Source organism: Danio rerio, chromosome 12, assembly GCF_049306965.1.
Source record: "Danio rerio strain Tuebingen ecotype United States chromosome 12, GRCz12tu, whole genome shotgun sequence".
NCBI classification, from domain to species: domain Eukaryota; kingdom Metazoa; phylum Chordata; class Actinopteri; order Cypriniformes; family Danionidae; genus Danio; species Danio rerio.
The window spans coordinates 10032714-10054828 of NC_133187.1; the positions used below are offsets into that span (position 1 = coordinate 10032714).

Here is a 22115-nt window from a genome sequence, read left to right on the forward strand (position 1 = left end):
AAGAGGAGAGTCTGAGTTCAGGTAGGTCTCGAGAACACCCCTGCTTGACAATGTTGGAAGTAGATTAATGCTATGAAGTGTCTATGCTGTCTATTTAGATTTGTCAATTTACTGATGTTACATGTTTTTGGTATGTGGGAGGAAACCAGAGAGCCCGGTGAAAACCCACGCAGACACGAGGAGAACATGCAAACTCCACACAGAAACCTGGCCAGGAAGTGTCTGAGCCAGTGACATTCTTGCTGTGCGGCCGTGGTGCTAACCACAAGGCCTCCGTGCTGCCCTTACAAGGAAATGGGAGGAGTAGGGGTGGAAGGGGGGATTCCTCAAGACGAAGATGGCTGAAGTAAGATACTCTGATTATTTATAGTGGTTAAGGAGTCGTCTGATTGGTAAATCAGTGTTAGCTAATGTGGACCAGGTGCTATCAATCATAAGCACATGCTCCTCCGGAAATGAGTTTATAAATAAACTTCACTTATGTTAGCAACCTGACTTGCGCTAAAACACAAAATGGTGAAAATTGTCAACTTTGTTATTGTGATGTCAATAATTTTCTCATTCACTTAAAAAAAAAAGATTAAAAAAAAATCTCTAGATTTTAAAAAGTCTCTAGATTGAAGTTAGCATCTTGAGCTAAACCACAAAATGGTGGAAAATGTCGACTCTGTTGTTGTCATCTGTTATTGTACAATTTTTAACAAAAAGCAATTAGTAGCATGTTCCCTATATCACATTTAAGCACTTTGCATTATTATACATTAATAAATAGATTAATAAATGTAACACAAACTATACAGGAATGTAAATTCTGCATTTGTTGTAATGCACTCCAATATGTGAAATGTACCTGCAACTCTGGAATGAGTCCCATACATATTTAGATGCATAAAAACGTTAACGATGAATATTTCTCATGCTGAGTGAAGCAATCATAAACACTGGTCAGATGAACAAATAAACAAGTGATTTATTGAAAACACAAGATTCACTGTACTAGGAAACATTGTCATGATAAATAAACGCGGTGGCAAAAATCAACAGAGTAATCAAATATTAAAGTGTAAATAAATACTGTATTTGACTATATGGATGCCGTTTAATCTTTTAAATATTTCAGTCTTTCTGTTGCTGCAAATAACGCCAAATAAAATTAATTATATAAAGATGACTTGTAGATATCAAAATCCACTGGTGGAGTTTTTTTTTTTTTTTACTATGTTCCCACTCTAACTTAAAAAACAGGTCGGTAAATATGACCTACTAGCCTTTTCACTTAGGATCCATGGGTAAAGGTGCAACGTCACAATTCAAGATGTGTATAGAAAAACACTAACAAACTGAGAAAACATCATCAGTTAGACCAGGGATTCCCAAACTTTTTAGCCCGCGACCCTCAAAATAACATTGCCAGTGACTCGCGACCCCCAATATCTTCTGTAAATGCAAGTAAGTGCTGTAAATGTGCCAGAAAGTTTAACCTGCTGTTTTAAAATCAATCTGCTGCATCTTACACTATTGCTGTGTCTTTCATGTAATGTAATTACCCCAGGGGTCGCAATCCAATAGAACTAATAACTATAAGCTACTATAGTAACTATATACAGTAGCATATAGTAACTATAAATGACCATTTTTTTTTCTTTTCAGTAGGTTATGGATAAAATATGGTAAAAATTTGGTTTAATAAAAATAAATAGATTTTTGGAAATCCCCAGGCGACCCCCACTTCATTGTCCCACGACCCCTTTGGGGGTCCCGACCCCCACTTTGGGAACCACTGTGTTAGACAACACACGTCTCCATTATAGTCTGCATATTTCTGTATTTGCATGCGTTCTGAGGATTGACTTGCATGTTTTGTTGTCAAACTGAAGATGTTTCCTAATTGATTAGTGTTTCTGTATTTGGACACATCTTCTTAAAGAAACACTTAACTATTTTTAGAAACAGGCTCATTTTACAGCTTCCCTATAGTTCAACAGTCGAGCTTTTCCATTTTTACATCCATTTAGTCAATGTCCGGGTCTGGCAGGAGCACTTTTAGCTTAGCTTAGCATAAACCATTAAATCAGATTAGACCATTAGCATCTCCAAAAAAAAAAAAAAGTTGTAAAAAAAAAAGTTGAACAAAAGAAGAGGTGATCATCATTTTATTGACATCACTAGATTTACTGTACTGGGAAACATTGTCATGATAAATAAACACGGTGGCAAAACTCAACAGAAAAATCAGATATTATAGTGTAAATACTGTATTTGACTATATGGATGCCGTTTTATCTTTTAATTATTTCAGTCTTTCTGTTGCTGCAAAAAACACAATCAAAATAATTATTTAAAGATGTACTGTAGATATCAAAACCAACTGAGGTGTTTTTTACTATGTTCCCACTCAAACTTAAAAAACAGGACGGTAAATATGGCATATAAGCCTTTTCACTTAGGATCCACGTGTAAAGGTGCAACGTCAGAATTCAAGATGTACTAATACAAACAAAACAAAGTTACAGTAAATCCTAATATGTACTTCAAAAATAGTTTTATGAAAATCAACTTATTATAGGCTTTGAAAAAATATAGACTTGAGGCCACTTTACAGTCCATAGTATTGACAAAAATAGTCACAATAAAATTGATAAGTGACTGCATCAATATTCATAAATATTCTTCATTTATTCATTACATTGACAGAGAAATGCAGCTCAGGAAAACACGTGCATAAAGAAAAACACTAACAAACTGAGAGAACATCATCAGTTTGATTGTATTCATTGTATTCTGCACATTTCTGTGTTAGCATGCGTTCTGAGGTTTGACATGCATGTTTTTGCCGTCAAACTCAAGATGTTTGCTAATTTATTAGTGTTTTTTGATTTGGACAAATTTTCTTAAAGTAACACTGAATAATTTTTGGGAATAGGCTCATTTTACAACTCCCCTATAGTTCAACAGTCGAGTCGAGTTTCCATTTTTACATCCAGTTAGTCGATCTCCGGGTCTGGCAGGAGCACTTTTAGCTTAGCTTAGCATAAAACACTAAATCGGATTAGACCATTAGCATCTCCAAAAAAAAATTTTCAGTAAGTTGCATCATGTACGAAGACAGATGAAAAATGAACACTTGCACTTGGCATATCTTGTCTCTACAAGGACACAATGATATTACAAAGCACTGCTACTTAGCTGGAGACTACCCAGCAAGCATAGTTTGTTTTTAAAAGATGTCTAATAGACGTCTAAACATAGTCTAAAAACAGGCCGAAACTAGACTATAGTCATCAAATAAACAGAAATGAATGACTACACATATAAAGTCTAATCCGTCTATTCGATGACTAGTCTAGTTTCAGGCTATTAGATTTTCGCTGACAGCCCAAGTTTTCCCTAGTTTTAGCCAAGCTGTCTATATTTACGTCTATTAGACATCTATTAAACACAAAATTGTTTGATGGAAACTTTATTCTCATTCTGGCATAATAGAAATGAACTTTGCTGCCGCGCCTTGGCTGTAGCAGGCACAATATTACTACAGTGTCTGAATATTGTCCCCAGCTTAGTAACTAGCTAACCCTAGTTAGTAATGCAACTATAGAAGAGGCAAGGTTCAAATAGGAAAATAACTTTTTTTACGTGAGATGCTAATGGTCTAATCTGATTCAATGGTTTATGCTAAGCTAAGCTAAAAGTGCTCAAAAGTTTAAAAGTGCTAAAAGCTAAAAATGGTTGATATGTAATATCAATGCACCTGTTTCAGCCATTCTACAGTAGCAAGGCATGAGTGAACCATGGCTAAATCTTTAAACAGAAAAATTATTAAGTTTTTTTTTTTTTTTTTTTAGAAAGTTGAGAGAGATGCTAATGGTCCAATCCAGTTTAATGGTTTATGCTAAGCTAAGCTTAAAGTGCACCTGCCAGACCCGGTGATCAACTAAATGAATGTAAAAATGGAAAAACTCGATTTCTTAACTATAAAGGAGTCGTAAAATGAGCCCATTCCCAAAACAGGTTGAGTGTGTATTATCAATGTTCCTGTGTAATATCAATGTGCCTGCTTTCGCCATGCAACAGAAGCAAAGTATGATTATTCCGCATGAAAATATAGCTCCTCGCCATATCAGCCTTGAAATCTGCAACTTTTTATTTTCTGCCAGTCTTAGTGCATGATGAAACCACAGCTGAAGCTTTAAATAGAAAAATTAAGTGTTTTTTAGAAAGTTGAGAGGGATGCTAATGGTCTAATCTGATTTAACAGTATATGCTAAGCTAAGCTAAAAGTGCTCCTGCCAGACCCGGAGATCAACTAATCGGATGTAAAAATAGAAAAGCTCGACTGTTTAACCATAGGGAGTTGTAAAATGAGCCTATTCCTAAATATGATTGAGTGTGTAATATCAATGCGCCTGCTTCAGCCGTACTACAGCAGCAAATTATGATTATTACGCCAGAATGAAAATAAAGTTCCTCGCCATATCAAACTAGAAAACAGCAAGTTTTTATTTTTCTGTCAGTCTAAGTACATGATGAAACCACAGCTAAAGCTTTAAATAAGAAAATTATTTAGTGTATTTTAGAAAGTTGAGGTAGATGCTAATGGTTTAATCTGATTCAATGATTTATGCTAAGCTAAACTAAGCTAAAAATGCTCCTGCCAGACCCGGAGATCGACTAAATAGATGTAAAAATAGAAAAGCTCGACTGTTAGGGGTTGTAAAATGAGCCTATTCCCAAAAATGGTTGAGTGTGTAATATCAATGTGCCTGCTCCAGCCATACTACAGCAGCAAGGTACGATTATTACGCCACAATGAAAATTTAGTCCCCTGCCATATCAGCCTAGAAAATTGCAACTTTTTATTTTCTGTTGTTCTTTGTACATGATGGAACCACAGCTAAAGCTTTAAATAGAAAAATTAAGTGTTTTTTAGAAAGTTGAGAGGGATGCTAATGGTCTAATCCGATTTAATAGGTTATGCTAAGCTAAACTAAAAGTGCTCCGGCCAGACCTGGAGATCAACTAATCGTATGTAAAAATAGAAAAGCTCGACTGTTTAACTATAGGGGAGTTGTAAAATGAGCCTATTCCAAAAAAATGATTGAGTGTGTAATATCAATGCGCCTGCTTCAGCCATACTACAGCAGAAAATTATGATTATATCGCCAGAATAAAAATATAGTTTTTCGCCATATCATACTAGAAAACAGCAGGTTTTTATTTTCTGTCAGTCTAAGTACATGATGAAACCACAGCTAAAGCTTTAAATAAGAAAATTATTTAGTGTATTTTAGAAAGTTGAGGTAGATGCTAATGGTTTAATCTGATTCAATGATTTATGCTAAGCTAAGCTAAAAATGCTCCTGCCAGACCCGGAGATCGACTAAATAGATGTAAAAATAGAAAAGCTCGACTGTTAGGGGTTGTAAAATGAGCCTATTACCAAAAATGGTTGAGTGTGTAATATCAATGTGCCTGCTTCAGCCATACTACAGCAGCAAGGTACGATTATTACGCCACAATGAAAATTTAGTCCCCTGCCATATCAGCCTAAAATTGCAACTTTTTATTTTCTGTTGTTCTTTGTACATGATGTAACCACAGCTAAAGCTTTAAATAGAAAATTTAAGTGTTTTTTAGAAAGTTGAGAGAGATGCTAATGGTCTAATCCGATTTAATAGGTTATGCTAAGTTAAGCTAAAAGTGCTCCTGCCAGACCTGGAGATCAACTAATCGGATGTAAAAATGAAAAAGCTCGACTGTTTAACTATAGGGGAGTTGTAAAATGAGCCTATTCCAAAAAAATGATTGAGAGTGTAATATCAATGCGCCTGCTTCAGCCATACTACAGCAGCAAATTATGATTATTACGCCAGAATGAAAATATAGTTCCTTGCCATATCATACTAGAAAACAGCAAGTTTTTATTTTCTGTCAGTCTAAGTACATGATGAAACCACAGCTAAAGCTTTAAATAAGAAAATTATTTAGTGTATTTTAGAAAGTTGAGGTAGATGCTAATGGTTTAATCTGATTCAATGATTTATGCTAAGCTAAGCTAAGCTAAAAATGCTCCTGCCAGACCCGGAGATCGACTAAATAGATGTAAAAATAGAAAAGCTCGACTGTTAAGGGTTGTAAAATGAGCCTATTACCAAAAATGGTTGAGTGTGTAATATCAATGTGCCTGCTTCAGCCATACTACAGCAGCAAGGTACGATTATTACGCCAGAATGAAAATATAGTTCCTCGCCATATCAGCCAAGAAAATCGCAACTTTTTACTTTCTGTTTGTCTTAGTACATGATGGAACCAAAGCAAAGCTTTAAATATGAACATTATTAAGTCTTTTTTTAGAAAGTTGAGTGAGACGCTACTGGTCTGATCCGATTCAATGACTTATGCTAAGCTAAGCTAAAAGTGCTCCCACCAAACCAGACTGTGGGAAAAGTCAACTGTTAACTCCAAAGGAGTAGAAAAATGATGTTTATTTAAAATAAAAGCTTGTTCATTTAACTTCTGCAAGCCTCTTTCATCCACCATATGGTTTATTTCACAGAAAGAAATGTGCTCAGAATTCTACTACAGTGACGAATGTCCTCCACACCATGATTAAGCATAAAAGCATTTATGCAGTTTAAGGTTTCGAGGATCCGCATACCTCTTCCCACATTTATCGCATATGTACTGCTTCCCTCCTCCATGAATGTGGCGTTTGTGAGTACGCAGGTGACTTCCCTGACTGAAATACTTGTCGCATTGCTCACAGTAGTAAGGTTTCTCGCCGGTGTGCACTCTCTGGTGCAGCTTCAGGCTGTTTGAATTGTTAAACCACTTATCGCAGTAATTGCAGCCAAAGGGTTTTTCTCCGGAGTGAGTGCGGCTGTGTGTAATGAGACTGCTCTGCTGACTGAAGCTCTTCCCGCACTCCTTACAGCTGAAAGGCTTTTCCCCCGTGTGAATTCGTTTGTGGATTTTCAGATTGACAGCCTGGCGGAAAGTCTTGCCGCACAAGTCACAACTGAACGGTCGCAGGCCTGTGTGGATGCGCTCGTGGTTTCTCAGGTTAACCGCGTGACGGAAAGCCTTCCCGCAAGACACGCAGGAGTACGGTTTCTGTCCTGTGTGGATGAGCTGATGCGTTTTGAGCGTTACGGCCCGTGTGAAGCTTTTCTGACACACTGAACATTTGAACTCCTTTTCGCCGGTGTGTGTGAGTTGGTGTCTGGACAGATTTTGAGCGATGTTGAATCTCTTTCCGCAGACGTTGCAGGCAAAAGGTTTTTCGCCGGTGTGGATGATTTCGTGGGTTTTCAGATGCGCCGCTTTACCAAAGGATTTGTCGCAGATTTTACAAACAAACGGCTTTTCTCCTGAGTGGACTCGTTGGTGATCGGAGAGACTTTGTTTGTGAGCGAAAGCCTTGCCGCAGAGGCCACAGCCGAAGGGCTTTTCTCCGGTGTGAATGCGCTGGTGGGATTTGAGGTTGCTATGAGAAGAGAAGCTCTTTCCACAGTCGCAACAAATAAAGGATCTCTTTCCAAATAAAGCAACAGCTTCTTGTGGGAGTTCACTGCCGTCTTCTGGCAAAACAGATGCTACTCCATCTTCTGAAGTATTGCTTAAGTGACCTGTCAGGGGAACAAGTGAATAATCATTGGTTGACTGTTTATGACAACAAAATTTCTTTAGGAAGTGTAAACTTCACCTCACTATTTACCCTTCCAGACAACCCTGCTGAAAATTCCAGCTTAAACCAGCCTAGGCTGGTTTTAGCTGGTCAACCAGGCTGGTTTTAGAGGGGTTTTGGCCACTTCCAGGCTGGTTTCCAGCCATTTCCAGCCTGGTCTTAGCTGGTTAGGCTGAGAGATGACCAGCTAAAACCAGCTTGACCAGCCTAGCAGGCTGGGAGCCCAGCCAAAACCAGCTATGTCCAGCTTAAACCAGGCTGGTCAAGCTGGTTTAAGCTGGATTTAGCTGGTCATTTTCCAGCCTAACCAGCTAAGACCAGGCTGGAACCCCAAAACCCCTCTAAAACCAGCCTGGTCGACCAGCTAAAACCAGTCAACCAGCCTAGGCTGGTTTAAGCTGGATTTTTTAGCAGGGAAAGCTTGGAAAAAATTAGGACTTCACCAAACCTGGAGTCACTCAGTTAAGAAAAGTTTCAGTTTGTACAACACTTTGGATAAAAGCATCCAGGAAATTAATAAATGTAAAAATAGTACTATTGTAAATTATTAATAACATTTAAAGGGCACCTATGATGAAAATAAACTTTTTTAAGCTGTTTGGACAGAACTGTGTGTAGATATAGTGTCCAATATCATGTTGGGGCGATATAAAGACAATAAGTCTCTTTTTGAAAATTTCCTGATGTCAATATGTGACCCAAATTCCGGTGATTTTAAGTCCCACCGCAATGTAACAGGAGTGCGGTTTGCCACGCACACACAATTTAATTAACGGGTGCCATGTTTCTATAATAACATGTAACCACATCCACAGAACATCATTTTTACAAATAAAATGTGATTAAAATATCGGTTACAACTCTCTGGGATTTTGAAAAGTTTAAAATGTTTTTTTTTTAAAGAGCATGTTTGTAATAGACAGTAAAATGACTATTTAATTCTTAACTGTGTTGGAAAAAAGAAAGACATATTTTTTTAATTTTTGTTTCTTTTTCTTATCATTAAATAATTGTATTTGTATTGCTGAAAGGTAATATATTAACTAAACTTCTTCTCTTGAGTGTGATATGCCTTGCATACTTATGAAGCATTTTTGCAGAAGTAGATGAAACAGATAGAAATGGAAAGGCCTGATTGCCTAAAATTAACGTAAGCTCTGCAGCTAAACTACAGTGCATCTGGAAAGTATTGATAGCGCTTCACTTTTTCCACATTTTTTTATGTTACAGTCTTATTCCAAAATGGATTAAAATCATGTATTTACTCAAACTCCTACACACAATACCCCATAATGACAATGCAATTTTTTTTTTTTAATTGTTGCAATTTATTAAAAATTAAAACCGGAAAAACACATGAACATCAGTATTTACAGCCTTCGCTAAATACATCGTTGATGCACCTTTGGCAGAAAGTATAGCCTCAAGTCTTTTTGAATATGATGCCACAAGCTTGGCACACCTGCCTTTTTGCCCATTCCTCTTTACAGTTGGATGGGAAGCGACAGTGTAAAGCCATTTTCAGATCTCTCCAGAGATGTTCAATAGGATTTAGGTCTGGGCTCTAGCTGGGTCACTCAAGCACATTCACTGAGTTGTTGTGAAGCCACTCCATTAATATTTTAGCAGTGTGCTTTGGGTCATTGTCCTGAAGGAAGATAAACCATTGCCCCAGTCTGAGGTCAAGAACATTCTGAAGCAGGTTTTCATTCAGGATGTCTCTGTACATTGAAGCATTCATCTTTCCCTCTATCCTGACTAGTCTTCCAGTTCCTGCTGCTGAAAAACATCCCCACAGCATGATCCTGCCACCACCATGCTTCACTGTAGGCATGCTATTAGCCTGGTGATGAGCGGTGCCTGGTTTTCTCCAAATGTAACACCTGGCATTTACTCCAAAGAGTTCAATTTTAGTCTCATCAGTGCAGAGATTTTTGTTTCCTTCATATGCCTTTTGGCAAATTAAAGGTGTGGAGTGGCTTCCGTCTGGCCACTCCACCATACAGGCCTGATTGGTGGATTGCTGCACAGATGGTTGTCCTTTTGTAAGGTTCTCCTCTCTCTCACAGAAGAACGCTAAAGCTCAGACAGAGTGATCATCCGGTTATTGATCACCTCCCTGACTAAGGCCCTTCTCCCCTGCTCACTCAGCTAAGATGGCCAGTCAGCTCTAGGAAAAGTCCTGGTGGTTCTAAACATCTTCCACTTACGGATGATGGAGTCCGCAGTGCTCATTGGAACTTTCAGAGCAGTAGAAATATTTCTCTAACCTTCCCCAACCTTGTGCCTTGAGACAATCCTGTCTCGGAGGTCTACAAACAATTCCTTTGTCTTCATGCTTGGTTTGTGCTTTGACATGCACTGCCAACCCTGGGACCTTATATAGACAGGTGTATGCCTTTTCAAATCATGTCCAATCAACTGAATTTACCACAGGAGAACTCCAATTAAGCTGCTGACACATCTCAAGAATGATCAGTGGAAACAGAATGTACCTGAGCTCAATTTAGAGCTTCACGGCAAAGGCTGTCAATACTGATGTACATGTGATTTTTCAGGTTTTTATATTTTTAATAAATAAATAAAATTTGTTCACATTGATATTATTGTGTATTGTGTGTAGAATTTTGAGGAAATAAATGAATTTAGTCCATTTTAGAATAAGGCTGTAACATAAAAAATGTGGAAAAAGAGAAGCGCTATGAAGACTTTACAGATGCACTGTACCTGTAAGCAGAGATGGGTTGAAAAAGAACACAGATTATTTGCAGTTGATAAGTCTTATGCTTTTAATGTTGTGTTGAGATTTTGTAGAAAAAAAAAAGAGGAAGCATGTATGGGTGCGGCCAACGGAGGACTGGAGAATAATTGACAAATGCCAAATTCCACTAAACTCCACCAGTTAATATCAGCTGCCTATAAAAGCTCGAGTCAGATATGAAAATTGTTGCGCACCTCCTGAGTTTAATTCTTGCATTGCATTGAGGAAACCAGAATTCTGTTCATCTCTTTCCAATAAATTACTAACATTTTTGACATTGAAGAAAACCCTCTCCTGACCTTTTTTATTGAGAACGTATGGAATTGATGAAATATTTCAACAACCGCTATAATCGCATGTCGCATGGTGTCAGTAAACATGCATATGTCTGTGTGTGCTGCAAATGACATTTGTGTGTGACTCACTTCAGACAGGCTTGAACAAACTCCACAACAAATACATCAAATAAACTTGAGGCTCGTACACAGCGAGACGCTTTTCGTTTGCTTTTATTGTCAGCGTTTCAAGACGTTGTTCCGCATTCAAACCAAAGCGTTTCTCAATGGCATCAAGCAGAAGAGTATGCAAAATCACTCCTTGATGTTAGATGGTGCTACACAACTTTATGCTTCCGACACCCACGTATAACACAGAAGAAGAATAAGAAGAAGAAAAGAGAAAGTTGACATGCTTTTTCTCGCATTGACATTTTTGCGCTTGAGCGGCTCCAAGTGCTGTTTACTGTAACTTCAGCAGCTTCGTGCACGTGAACAAAAGTGCCAATCTGATTGGTGGAGAAGGTGTTGATGTGGCGCGTCAAAACAAAAAAAACGAGCCTGCCGTTTTGCAGGTTGATGTGCACAATAACATTGATGCCCTTTATTTAGTCACGAGGCTTTAAACATCGACGGAAAACGCAGGGAAAAAAAGCATCCCGGTGCAAACGGGCCTTTACTTGGTATTTTTGACTTATTAGCTGTTTTTCAGCTTCATCCGAGTCTGTCTCTATCACTGACCGCTGTTCACCTGATGTAACACAGGAGAGGCAGCACCTTTGGATTTAAAGCCACAGGCTACAAAAACAGCTACAATGCATTCCGACACCAAAACGAGCAGGTTACATACACTCTTAGAAATATGAGGTTATTTTTTCTACCCAAATCTTAGGTTGAGGCATTTGGGTAATTTTTGGGTCTTATTTTCAGAGTCTTGGGTAGTTTCAACCCGGCTCTTTGGGTCAAATCAACTCACAGCAGGGGCTGACTGGCATACCACATGTTGTGTACTAATTTGTTTAAATGCAATGAAAACAGTGTAACATACACACAAATTCCTTGTGTTTTCAGATGATTAAAATGAGATTCATTCCTATAGCAGCCCTTAGTCAGACCTTTCTGAAATAAATAATTTCTTACTACCTTTTGTACACCTGTAATCAAAGCTGCACATACCCTACCGTACTTCAGTGATGCAGAGTCAAAACAACACAATTGCTGGGTCATCTTTCACAGGCATTCTTTTGGATTAAATTAACCTATTATTTAAGTAAAAATAAACAATCATTGGGTAGAAAACCCCAATTTATAGGGTTAAAAATAATAACCCAATTACTTGGGTTAATTTAACCCCTGGGGTCCGTTCTTCGTACGTTGATTACTCAGTTAGCTGGATTTGGATATTGACGATTTGACATGATCCAGGATCGTTTCGTTCTTTAAAGTTGATCCGAGAGTTGTTGTCATAGCAACAGTTCTGCTAGGTCAAACCTGATCAGGAGCAGGTTCAATTCATATAAACATTAGATCGGCTCAGTTCAAGCAAAGTTAATACAGAAAGTATGTTCCGAATTCTGATATTTTATTACAGTAGTTATATACACTTGGGAAAAGATTAAATATTTTTTTAACTATATATATATATAAAGTTATAGTTATTAATAAAATAAATAAAGTTATATATATTAATAAAACTTATGCAATCTGCACCCTCAAAATGAAAGTACAAAGACACCACCTGGTGGTGCAAAGAGAAAACTTATTGATATGAACTTTTTAGATCGCTTTAGTACAAATTGTGTATAATAGAAATGCACAATATGTGACTTTTTATAAAAGCAATAATACATTTATGCAGTCATAAACATGTTTTGACAGTTAATATGCCAGTGATTTGATGCTTCACAAAAGTTGCAGACGCCTTTACCGATATCAAAATGCTTTTGTAAACAACCAGTTATTCTTTACACCGATTAAAAAACAGCTACTATAATAAAGAAAATCTTTTCTAAATGTAGAACTAAGTACACTGATATGCATTGAAATACATGATGAATACTCTTGACACATAGAAGTGTAAAGCCTGCAGCTCACAACAAATGTGGAAGGTTATTGCGTGTCATATTTAACAAAGCGTTTACTGCTAATTTGATGTAATTTTGCTCACATGGATAATTGAATATTAATCAGATGATGTCATTACGCTGCTGTGCCGTCAGCCAATCGCTGCATTGCTGATCATGATTTCAAGAATCGATAGATCTGTCCTTTACAACACAAGCAGGGATCTCAGATCAGTTCATCCAGACATTTTAATCTGATTCGCGAACTTGTTTGAAGAACCAAATTAGCCAGAGATAAGTCATCAAGATTAAAAGATCCAGGATCTCTCAGATCATTTAAGCGAGGTACGAAGAACAGACCCCAGATGTGTTCTGTCCCATATTTACCCAGCATTAGGGTTAAAAACAACCCAATTTGGGTAGTTTTTATCCCTGTGTTTTAAGGGATAAAGAGTGTAATAAACAGTATGATGGGTGTTTTGAGCTGAAACTTTACGGACACATTCTGGAGACACCAAAGACTTATCTTACATCTTGTAAAATAGGTGCCCTTTAAAGGATATTTTCTGTCTTAAAAAGTTAGATATTTATAAATCACTCAAATTTTTAAAATATATATATACTTTTATCAATGATAAACAAAAACATTTTTGAAGCTTTGTTTTTTTTTTTTTTTGTGGTAACGGTCTTAATTTTCAACAATACTTTGATCCTTTGTAGGTTGCATAAACTGTATCAGTTTGAAATCATTTATTATCACATCATAAAGGTCACCCATGGTGAATTTTAGGTTCTACTCATTCCAAACTTCTGAATGCTAGTTTATCATATTTTCTACAAAAACATTAAAAGAAAATTTTCTATAAATGATTATTAATAATAGAATTCACCCAAAACTGACAATTCTGTCCTCATTTACTCACTTCCCTTTGAGTTTTACTCTTTCTTCAGTTTGAGTTGTCTTTTTTTCTACACAAGAGGAAAATATTTTGAAGAATAATGGGAAAAAAGCAGTAGACATTGATATTTATAGTTTTCTTTTCTCTTCATGGACTTTTAACCAACATTTTTCTGAATATCTTCTTTAATGTTTAACAGAAGAAAAAAATTCATAAAAGCACATAACTACTTGAGTTGGAGTAAATGGTGAAGAAACATTCATTTCTGGGTGAATAATCATTTAAGAAAGCTTTCATACGCACCAAATAAACATATTTTATTTGACTTCAATATATGACGCTGATGATTGAATTTATCTCAGATATAAATCATATTTTACATTCATTTAGCAGACACCCTTTTTATCCTAAGCAACTTACAGATGAAAGGGCAATGTAAGCAATCAAATTAACAAAAATAAATAAATCAATAAAATGCTATGACAAATCTTATCCAACAATAACAGTTAATCTAACAATGCACATGCCACGGTTTTAAGTATTCACATAAACCTATTGAATACAAAATAATCTACAATTAACAGTTCAAGTGTTAGTAAAACTAAAATGGGTTGAAAAAGCCGAAAGACTATTAGCATACCAGCAGTGATGGACTTCAAATCAACTTTTCCAAATTCATCTCTGATCGTCACTGCCAAAACCACTGGTGATTCTGGACGGTCCTCTGTGACCGCAACAGACTGCAGGCATAAAGTAGTTATGTAATGAAGCAGAAAATATTATAGCAAGCCTGTTACTTTTAAAATCAAAATGCACTACTGAATAGCTTATAAACAATACTGGACCATTTTCACACTTCACGGTGTGTTGTCTACATTACAGGGAATAGCAGAAAGCACAAAGATTTGTACATGATAAAATTCTCTTTGTTTTCTGAGACTGTGCTCACTGACAGTATCCGCTTGTTAAGTGTGACGTCAAGCGAAGCAGATTCCGGTTCCCAGCGCTCCATCAAGCTGTATGCGAAAACTCATTAAATGGTAATAATAAACATTTACAAAGTGATTCAATACTTTCAAAAATCACGATCGCAATATATAAAAACTATGCCTAATATCAGATGGCCAGAAAGTGATTAATTTTGTATTAATTATTAAAATATTAGTGTTTTTTTATTATGCAGATGAAGTCCAGAGACTGTTGTGTACACCATGATTATATATAAAATTCACTTTCATTGGTCATAAACAAGTATTCTATCAATTCAAATGAGTATTGGAGCAGGAAACAGTATTCCATACATCACCGATACATCATGACTTGAGCGGATGGTGTCCCCTTTACTTTACTGGGGCATTAGGACTCACACATACCATGAGCACCCCTGCTGGTCTCAGTAACACTACCTTCAACAGCAACCTAGTTTTCCAATGTTGTCTCCCATCCAGATACTGATTAGGCTCAGCCCTTTTAATAAAGTATTTTTTATAATATAAATGCAAATGCAAGACTCTAATGCTGCGTTCACACCAGACGCGTGTCAAGCGACATCCTGCAGCGCGATATGCGCGAATGGCGCGTATTGAGCGTTTGACGCACTTACTGCCCGTTGTGCGCGAATCGCTCAAGTTCAAAAATCTGAACTTAAGCGGACATTCGCGCTGCAATAACCAATCAGGAGCTTTGCTCTTGTAGGGGCGTGGTTGTGATGTACGCCTGTTGTTGGTGTTTCGAGGGAAATCCTCCAGCCAACAACAGTGCATCAAACTGGGCTTGGCTCAGTCAGAAGCATGGCTGAAAGCCTCCTTTATCCAGGTTAAGTTTCTGGAGGAGCTCTCATAGAGCTGGATGCACCTCTGAACGGATCTAGTGGACACAGACATGGCCCTAAATGTATCAATGCTGTTTTTCAGCCTTAATAAAACACATAAATACAGTTTTTTTCTTAATAAAATCCATGTTTGCAATGAAGATAGAGTCACTGGGCAGACAGAAGCCCTGCCCATCACGCGAATACGCGTCTGTTCTGAAGCGGATTTGACGCGCGAAGGAAGCGGGGTTTGACGCGCGAAGGAAGCGGGGTTTGACGCGCGAAGGAAGCGGGGTTTGACATTTTTCTGTCAACAGCAGATTTGAGCTGAAATAAATATTCTGGCTCTCACACATGCTCCAATTTTGACATTTAAACCTCATTATTAAAGGTGCTGTATGTAAGTTTGGACTCTTTTAAAGTATAAAAACACCTTAATATGTTTGCAAATATTTAAGAAACATGCTAAGTGAACATTGTTTATCTGAAAAACAATGCTAAAGTAAGATATAAAGTCAGGAACATCTGTCTTTGTTTTTATCCCTTTACCTCACCCAATGCCAGTTTAGCCAATTATATTTCAGCACCCCAGGTTGCCTTGGTGGAAAGCAGCATATATGATTCATCCAGTCAGGAAGGCTCTCAAAGCATGCGTCCATGACAGACATGCGACCTACGGTGGACAGTAACAGCCTCCGAAATGAGACGCAGATTCAGAGTTCCACATGAGGTGGTTATTAATTAGCAAATAATATAATTATTAAAAGCGCAAAGGTGAGTAGGTTACATTGTAACCCCGTGTCCAAACAATACGCTACGCGATGAGACATGTGATAAGCAATTTGGCTGTTTGCAACACACAAAACACAATAGATATTTAAATACAGCCATTCAGAAGCACAGAATAGAGCACTTACTGCACTCCAACGAAATGATAATGTTTATAATCTATTTAATACATATTAAACCTCTTTAACATTATTAAATGTACATGCTGAATCATTGATATGTGTTGGTGTAACGTTCGCTTGCAGAACATATTTTGTATAAGTGTGTGTTTGTTTGTATGTGGGTGTGTCGTTTCATGCATGTGTTACAGGTACGAACGGCATTGGAGGATCCGCATTTCGTGCTGATGATGTTGGCCGCTGAAACTGGGTTTGCGCCACCAATCGTTGGTTGGCGTAGCGTTTAAAAGCTAAGCCCAAACTGCAATGGCAATCGCTTTCTCTCTCTCTTTCCTTCTCGCTCTTATTCTTTCTGTGGGTCCTATGTGGACAGTCTCTCTTGCGAGGGCTAGTCTGAGAGAATGTGTTTTGCTTGTTTAATGCTCTTGTCTAAAGTTTGCGATTTAATAATGCAATGTATTTGCTTGTGAACTTGTCCAGTTAACTGACATGTTTGAGTGATGCCTCGGAGAGGTGTAGGAGTGAGTAAGTTGCACGATATACATATACAACACCCAGATGCATATTTTGTATTAGTTCACTAGGTTCAGGAGAATGTGCTGTTTTCTGTATGTTTTTTTTTTAGTTAGAGCAGTTTAGTTAAGACGTTTGGTACGTTAAAGATGTTTCTTGTCATGCTTTTCTTTTCATATTTAGTTTAGTTTGGTGAAAACAGTTACTGAGTTTTGTTATATTTATTTCTTTGATTTAAGCACATTCAACTTCTTCCTCTCCCCCCAGGTAATTCATTATTTAATCATTGTAAATATTTTCCTTTCACTGTATAATATGTATAATTTTCACTGGTTTCATTGGATGTATGGGCACTAAATAATTGCAGTGATATTTGGTTTTCAGTTTATTTCTTTCTCCATCCGCTTGTCACACACATTAAACTATTGTATGTTATGTCATCTACTCCTAGTTTAATATTAACATCTAAAAGGACGTAACAGTTGGCTTGTGCTGAGTCACAGATCTACAGTTCAATTTCAAACAGTTTATTTTATTTTCAAGAACAGAGGTGAACTATCTGCTGCTGCTTTCAGTAGTATGGCAATAAATGTCATGTAAAATGGCATTTAAACTCACAATATTAACATTTAACACTGAATAAAGCACATGAGGTGTACCTAAGGTAATTATTGTCAGTTTTCTGTTGTTCACTTGTGAGAAATTGAAGCCGTTTCTAAAATATAAATTTCAGGTGTTGGTTAGGACTCCCTTTAATATGGAGAATATTTATTTTATCATGTGCTGTTCCTTTTATTTACAACACGGCTTTAGGCTCGATAATCAGGCACACTCCTGTTGGTGTGGTCAATCTGGCAACCTGCGCTTGCATGAACCAGGCATGCAATACCTAGTTCAACCACTGGGTGTCAAGCTTACATAATGCACCTTTAATAAGTTGAATATTTTAATAGTTACAAATTTTAATTATTTGATGTATTACTCCCCCTCATGTCATTCCAAACACCTGAAAACTTCTCAAACTTTACCAAATTTAGGTAAAATCAGAGAGCTCCCTCATCCCCCATATACAGCTAGGGCCCCGACTCGCTTAAAGTCAAGAAAAATTCCAAAAAACATCCTCAAAACAACCAATCAGAATATTATCAAGCGACAAGAACACTTTTGAACACGCATAAAGCAAAAATAATGATTTTACTCATTCTTTTTTTCTCCTTAGTGTCAGTATATTGTGCACTTTCACGAACACTGGGGTACATACAAGGCAATTCATCAGAGGCACAACCAAACACGATATGTGAACATCTGCAATATATCGACACTGAGGAAAGAAACTGCTGAATAAAGTTATTTTTGCTTTATGGCAGCACAAATGTATTCTCGTAGCTTGATATTAGCCCCTTTCACACATACAGACCTTTTCCGGAAAGGTTGTAAGTGTGAACAGGCCCTTTTTGAAAATACCGGTAAATTCGTTCCGGCTATTTTCCGGAAAGAGAAGTTGTAACATTACCGGTGATTTGCCGGAATGCTGCGCTGTGTGAATGCAGAAGGAAGATTGCCGGAAACAGCGCGTCCACGTCTAGAACGTGCTGACGTGAGACACCAGCTTTAGCCAATCAGAACAGTCAGACGCATTCATGTGCGCGCGGTTTATGAGAATAAAAGCCTTTAAATATTTTTTCCAGACATCTTTAGCTACTAGATGTTAGTCAGATAATGTTTCTATGTTCCTTCTTAATGCTAACTGTGTAAATAATTATCGATAAAATGTTTATGATAATCCGTTGTTTGTTTACCTTCAAGCTTTGCGTGTGCCCGTGAGCGCCCATAGCGCCAGCACACACACATATCATGAACATCTCAACATGCGAAAGTGTTTCTCTATGTTTTTATTAGAGTTGTACTCAATACTGATTCATCCGAAGAGTTTGTAAAGTAGTCAAATGTTTACAAATACAAGCGCAGCCGTTTAGAGGTCATTTCTGGTTAATGATGTCAGAATTTACCGGCATTTTGCGATGGATGTGTGAATGCTCTTTTCCGGAAAAATTCCATAACGTCCTCGCCTGTGTGAACAGCGCTTTTTTGAATATACCGGTAAAGTTGTTCAGGAAATTTTCCAGATATTTACCGGTATCACTGTGTGAAAGGGGCTAATATCTGATTAAACCACTGAAGGTCTGTTTTGAAGATGTATTTATTTAGATTTTCAGGGTCTGATTTTCCCAGACTTCTTTGTATGAGTCTGCATAGTTGCTGTCTATGGAGGATGAGGGAGCTCTCTGATTTCAGCTAAAATATCCTAATTTGTGGTCTGCAGATATCAACAGTATTTAATAACAGACTTTTCATTGTTGGTTGAACTAAACCATAAATGTACATGTGGTTTGTTTTACCTCATGATCAGTTTTCATTTCCAGGCTTCTTGCGCTTCCATCATAAGAATGTTCCTCTTCTAAAAAAAAACACACGACATTCATTTAAAAGGTTTTATATTTCCATTAAACATTCCTCCTTGTACAGAAGTGTAATAATACTTCATGTTTAAAACTTCTTACCCAGTCCACCAGCAGACAGAATGTTCAAGATGCAGCCTGGCCGCTTTGCCCTTTTGCCTGAAAACGTTTTGCACTCCAGATTCAACAGTAATTTGGATTCATCCACGAGCTTTATTATTTTCCCTAGAGCTTCATTGCCCAATACTTCCATAACAGATGCAAACCGCTTCTGAAAGAACAAATATAACTCGTATAATACATTAAAATGCAGCCAGTATTCAATATTTTCATACATCCGTTTCAAATAATATAAATCAACATTTGCTGCATACTATTTCAACTAAAATAAAGCCTAGTTACATACTGCTTTCTTAACATGGCTTGCTTGCTTAGTTATATGTGCCTATATGTATGATGCAGTTAATGATGTTATGCGAGAGGATAGCGCCCTAGGAACTCATTGCAAGTGTTAAGACTGGCTTCTGCTGATGAATTTGCAAACTGTCTTCAGTAAATTTCATTTATTTATTTATTATTTTCCGGCTCTTCTTCATCTGATAGACTGTTCATTCTTTGGGCTAAAACTATAAATTACCCCTACGATAGGTGCTTTTTCTTTTTCAATAAGCTGCTTAATAATGTGCTCTAATATACATGATTTATTTCAAGAAATATGCATTTTATTCATTTAAGAAATATTTCAAATAAGTAACCTCGAAATTTAGGCAATAATGTCATCTGCAGCATACATTTGATATAAAGGCCAATAATTAAAAGATTTTACATAAAGCATACCCAACCAACTTGATGCTCTCCATATTTTGAGATATTGAGAAATAATGTTTATTTTGTAAAAACAGTGAGGAATCCTTATTTGTTGATTTTCAGAGTTAGCAATTATTTTGGAAAGCCTGTTTTTTTAATCATTCTGCTAAAAATAACGTTGATAACATTGAATGCAAAAGAAATTATTTGTTATTTTGAAAATGGTGATAATTATTTTTTTTTTAAAGTTTGTAAAAATAAAACTTTGACAGACTTTTAAAACCCCCTTCTTTATACAAGGTTTTTGTCAACGAACTTATTCTGTTAATGAAGTCTCTCAAAGCTTTAAAAATGTTTTTGGTGCCTGTTTTGCTGTATTTGTAAATTTCTAAAGCACAATAAAAAAAAATAAAAATTTAAAAAGGCCCTGGCTGCACAGTTGCTGCATGTTAATCCCACAGCATGAAGGTCGCTGGTTCAAGTCTCGGCTGGTTCAGTTGACGTTTCTGTGCCCAAAAACACGTGGTGCAGGTGAAGTGGGTAGGCTAAATTTGCCGTAGTGTATGTGTGTGTATGTGTGTGAATGAGTGTGTATGGATGTTTCCCAGTGATGGGTTGCGACTGGAAGGGCATCCGCTTAGTAAAAAATATGCTGGATAAATTGGCGGTTCATTGCACTGTGGTGACCCCAGATTAATAGAGGAACTAAGCCGAAAAGAAATTGAATAAATTAATAAAATAGGCCCATAATTTAGATGTGACTCTTTTTGTTTCATGTAACCTTTACTTAACTGAAATTAAAGATAACACGTTTTATAAATCGAGGTAACGGTAGTTTTATATTCGTAACTTGTGACAGGCTCCCTTTATTGTTTACCATGCTACTTTGAATATTCAAAACAACACTAGCAATACCTATAACTAAAGCTTTTATACGACTAGTTTATCTTGTGTTTCTCGCCTTCACACTTGACAACTGCGACTCCTGAATAAATCAGATTGTTTGATGCGGTGTAACTTAAACAGACCTGCGCAAACCCCGCACTGATCTTTATAGTATGTGCACCCGTGCGCTTAAACGGCTGTGAACGCGTCGCATGTTTAAGGTTGCAGGCCGCAGATCTCTAAACAACATCATCTATGCAAACTCACCATTTTCTCCTCCTTTTCCGTCTTCATTCTCGCCTCGGTCTCTGTGTATTTACGCTGATCTTTTGAAGCATCGCTTGTGAGACCCGACAGAGCCTCCACATCCGTAAGTTTGCACATTTCAGCGATCGCGGCGTGAACTAGAGCCTCAATCACGGACGCCAGATGCGTCTGTAACGCGACGCAGCGAGACATCCTGTCAAAACCAAATATCACACTACTGGAAGTCGCGAGTTTAGTTAAGTAGCTAACATTGCCCTCGATTCTCAATTGTGGAGTCGAAAAGTGAGCAAAGAATGACAAACAACTTTAGGTTGTAATAAACGGAAGTAAAACAGCGGCTGACATTTACAATCCGGGTTCTAGAATACATAATAAAAGTTCTCAGTTTTGGACAATAATTTTGAGAATATTACTTGGAATTTGATCTGGGCTCATAACAACAAATATTGTGTCACTAATAAAGTCAGTGAAATCTTCATAAATTTTTTTTACATAAATATAAAAAAAATATATCCAACCCACCAGTTTCTCAAGAGATATAAAGTTGATCTTTCTGAATCTTGTTTTTTTGCAGGTGGATGTTGAGACTGTTATGCATTTGTTTTTTTTAACTGTATGTTAAATATTTCTGGTCTAATGTTGGATGTCTGTTTAATATACTGAGTGGTCAATTAATATAAAGAAAGGAGATGCCTTATTTTCATTGAATAATTGATTGATTCATTCTCTTTTGGGCTTAGTCCCTTTATTAATCTGGGGTCACCACAGTGGAATGAACCGCCAA

At 37.1% G+C, this 22115-nt stretch overlaps 1 protein-coding gene across 2 annotated transcripts; it reads right to left on the reverse strand.

Moving 5' to 3' along the window:
• Positions 1-952: 952 nt before the first annotated feature.
• On the reverse strand, positions 953-21701 carry si:ch211-207i20.2. Of its 2 annotated transcripts, XM_073917856.1 has the most exons (6): positions 21332-21701; positions 19475-19643; positions 19313-19371; positions 14323-14422; positions 5786-7625; positions 953-1990 (listed from the first exon to the last, which is right to left on the reverse strand). In XM_073917856.1, the coding sequence occupies exons 1-5, from the start codon at positions 21521-21523 to the stop codon at positions 6607-6609; spliced, it is 1539 nt and encodes a 512-aa protein (XP_073773957.1). In that variant the 5' UTR covers positions 21524-21701; the 3' UTR covers positions 953-1990; positions 5786-6606. The 2 variants fall into 2 exon arrangements, with proteins under 2 accessions (XP_073773957.1, NP_001314833.1); NM_001327904.1 differs by lacking the exon at positions 953-1990 and having other exon boundaries at positions 6522-7625; positions 21332-21699.
• Between the last annotated feature and the right edge of the window lie 414 nt (positions 21702-22115).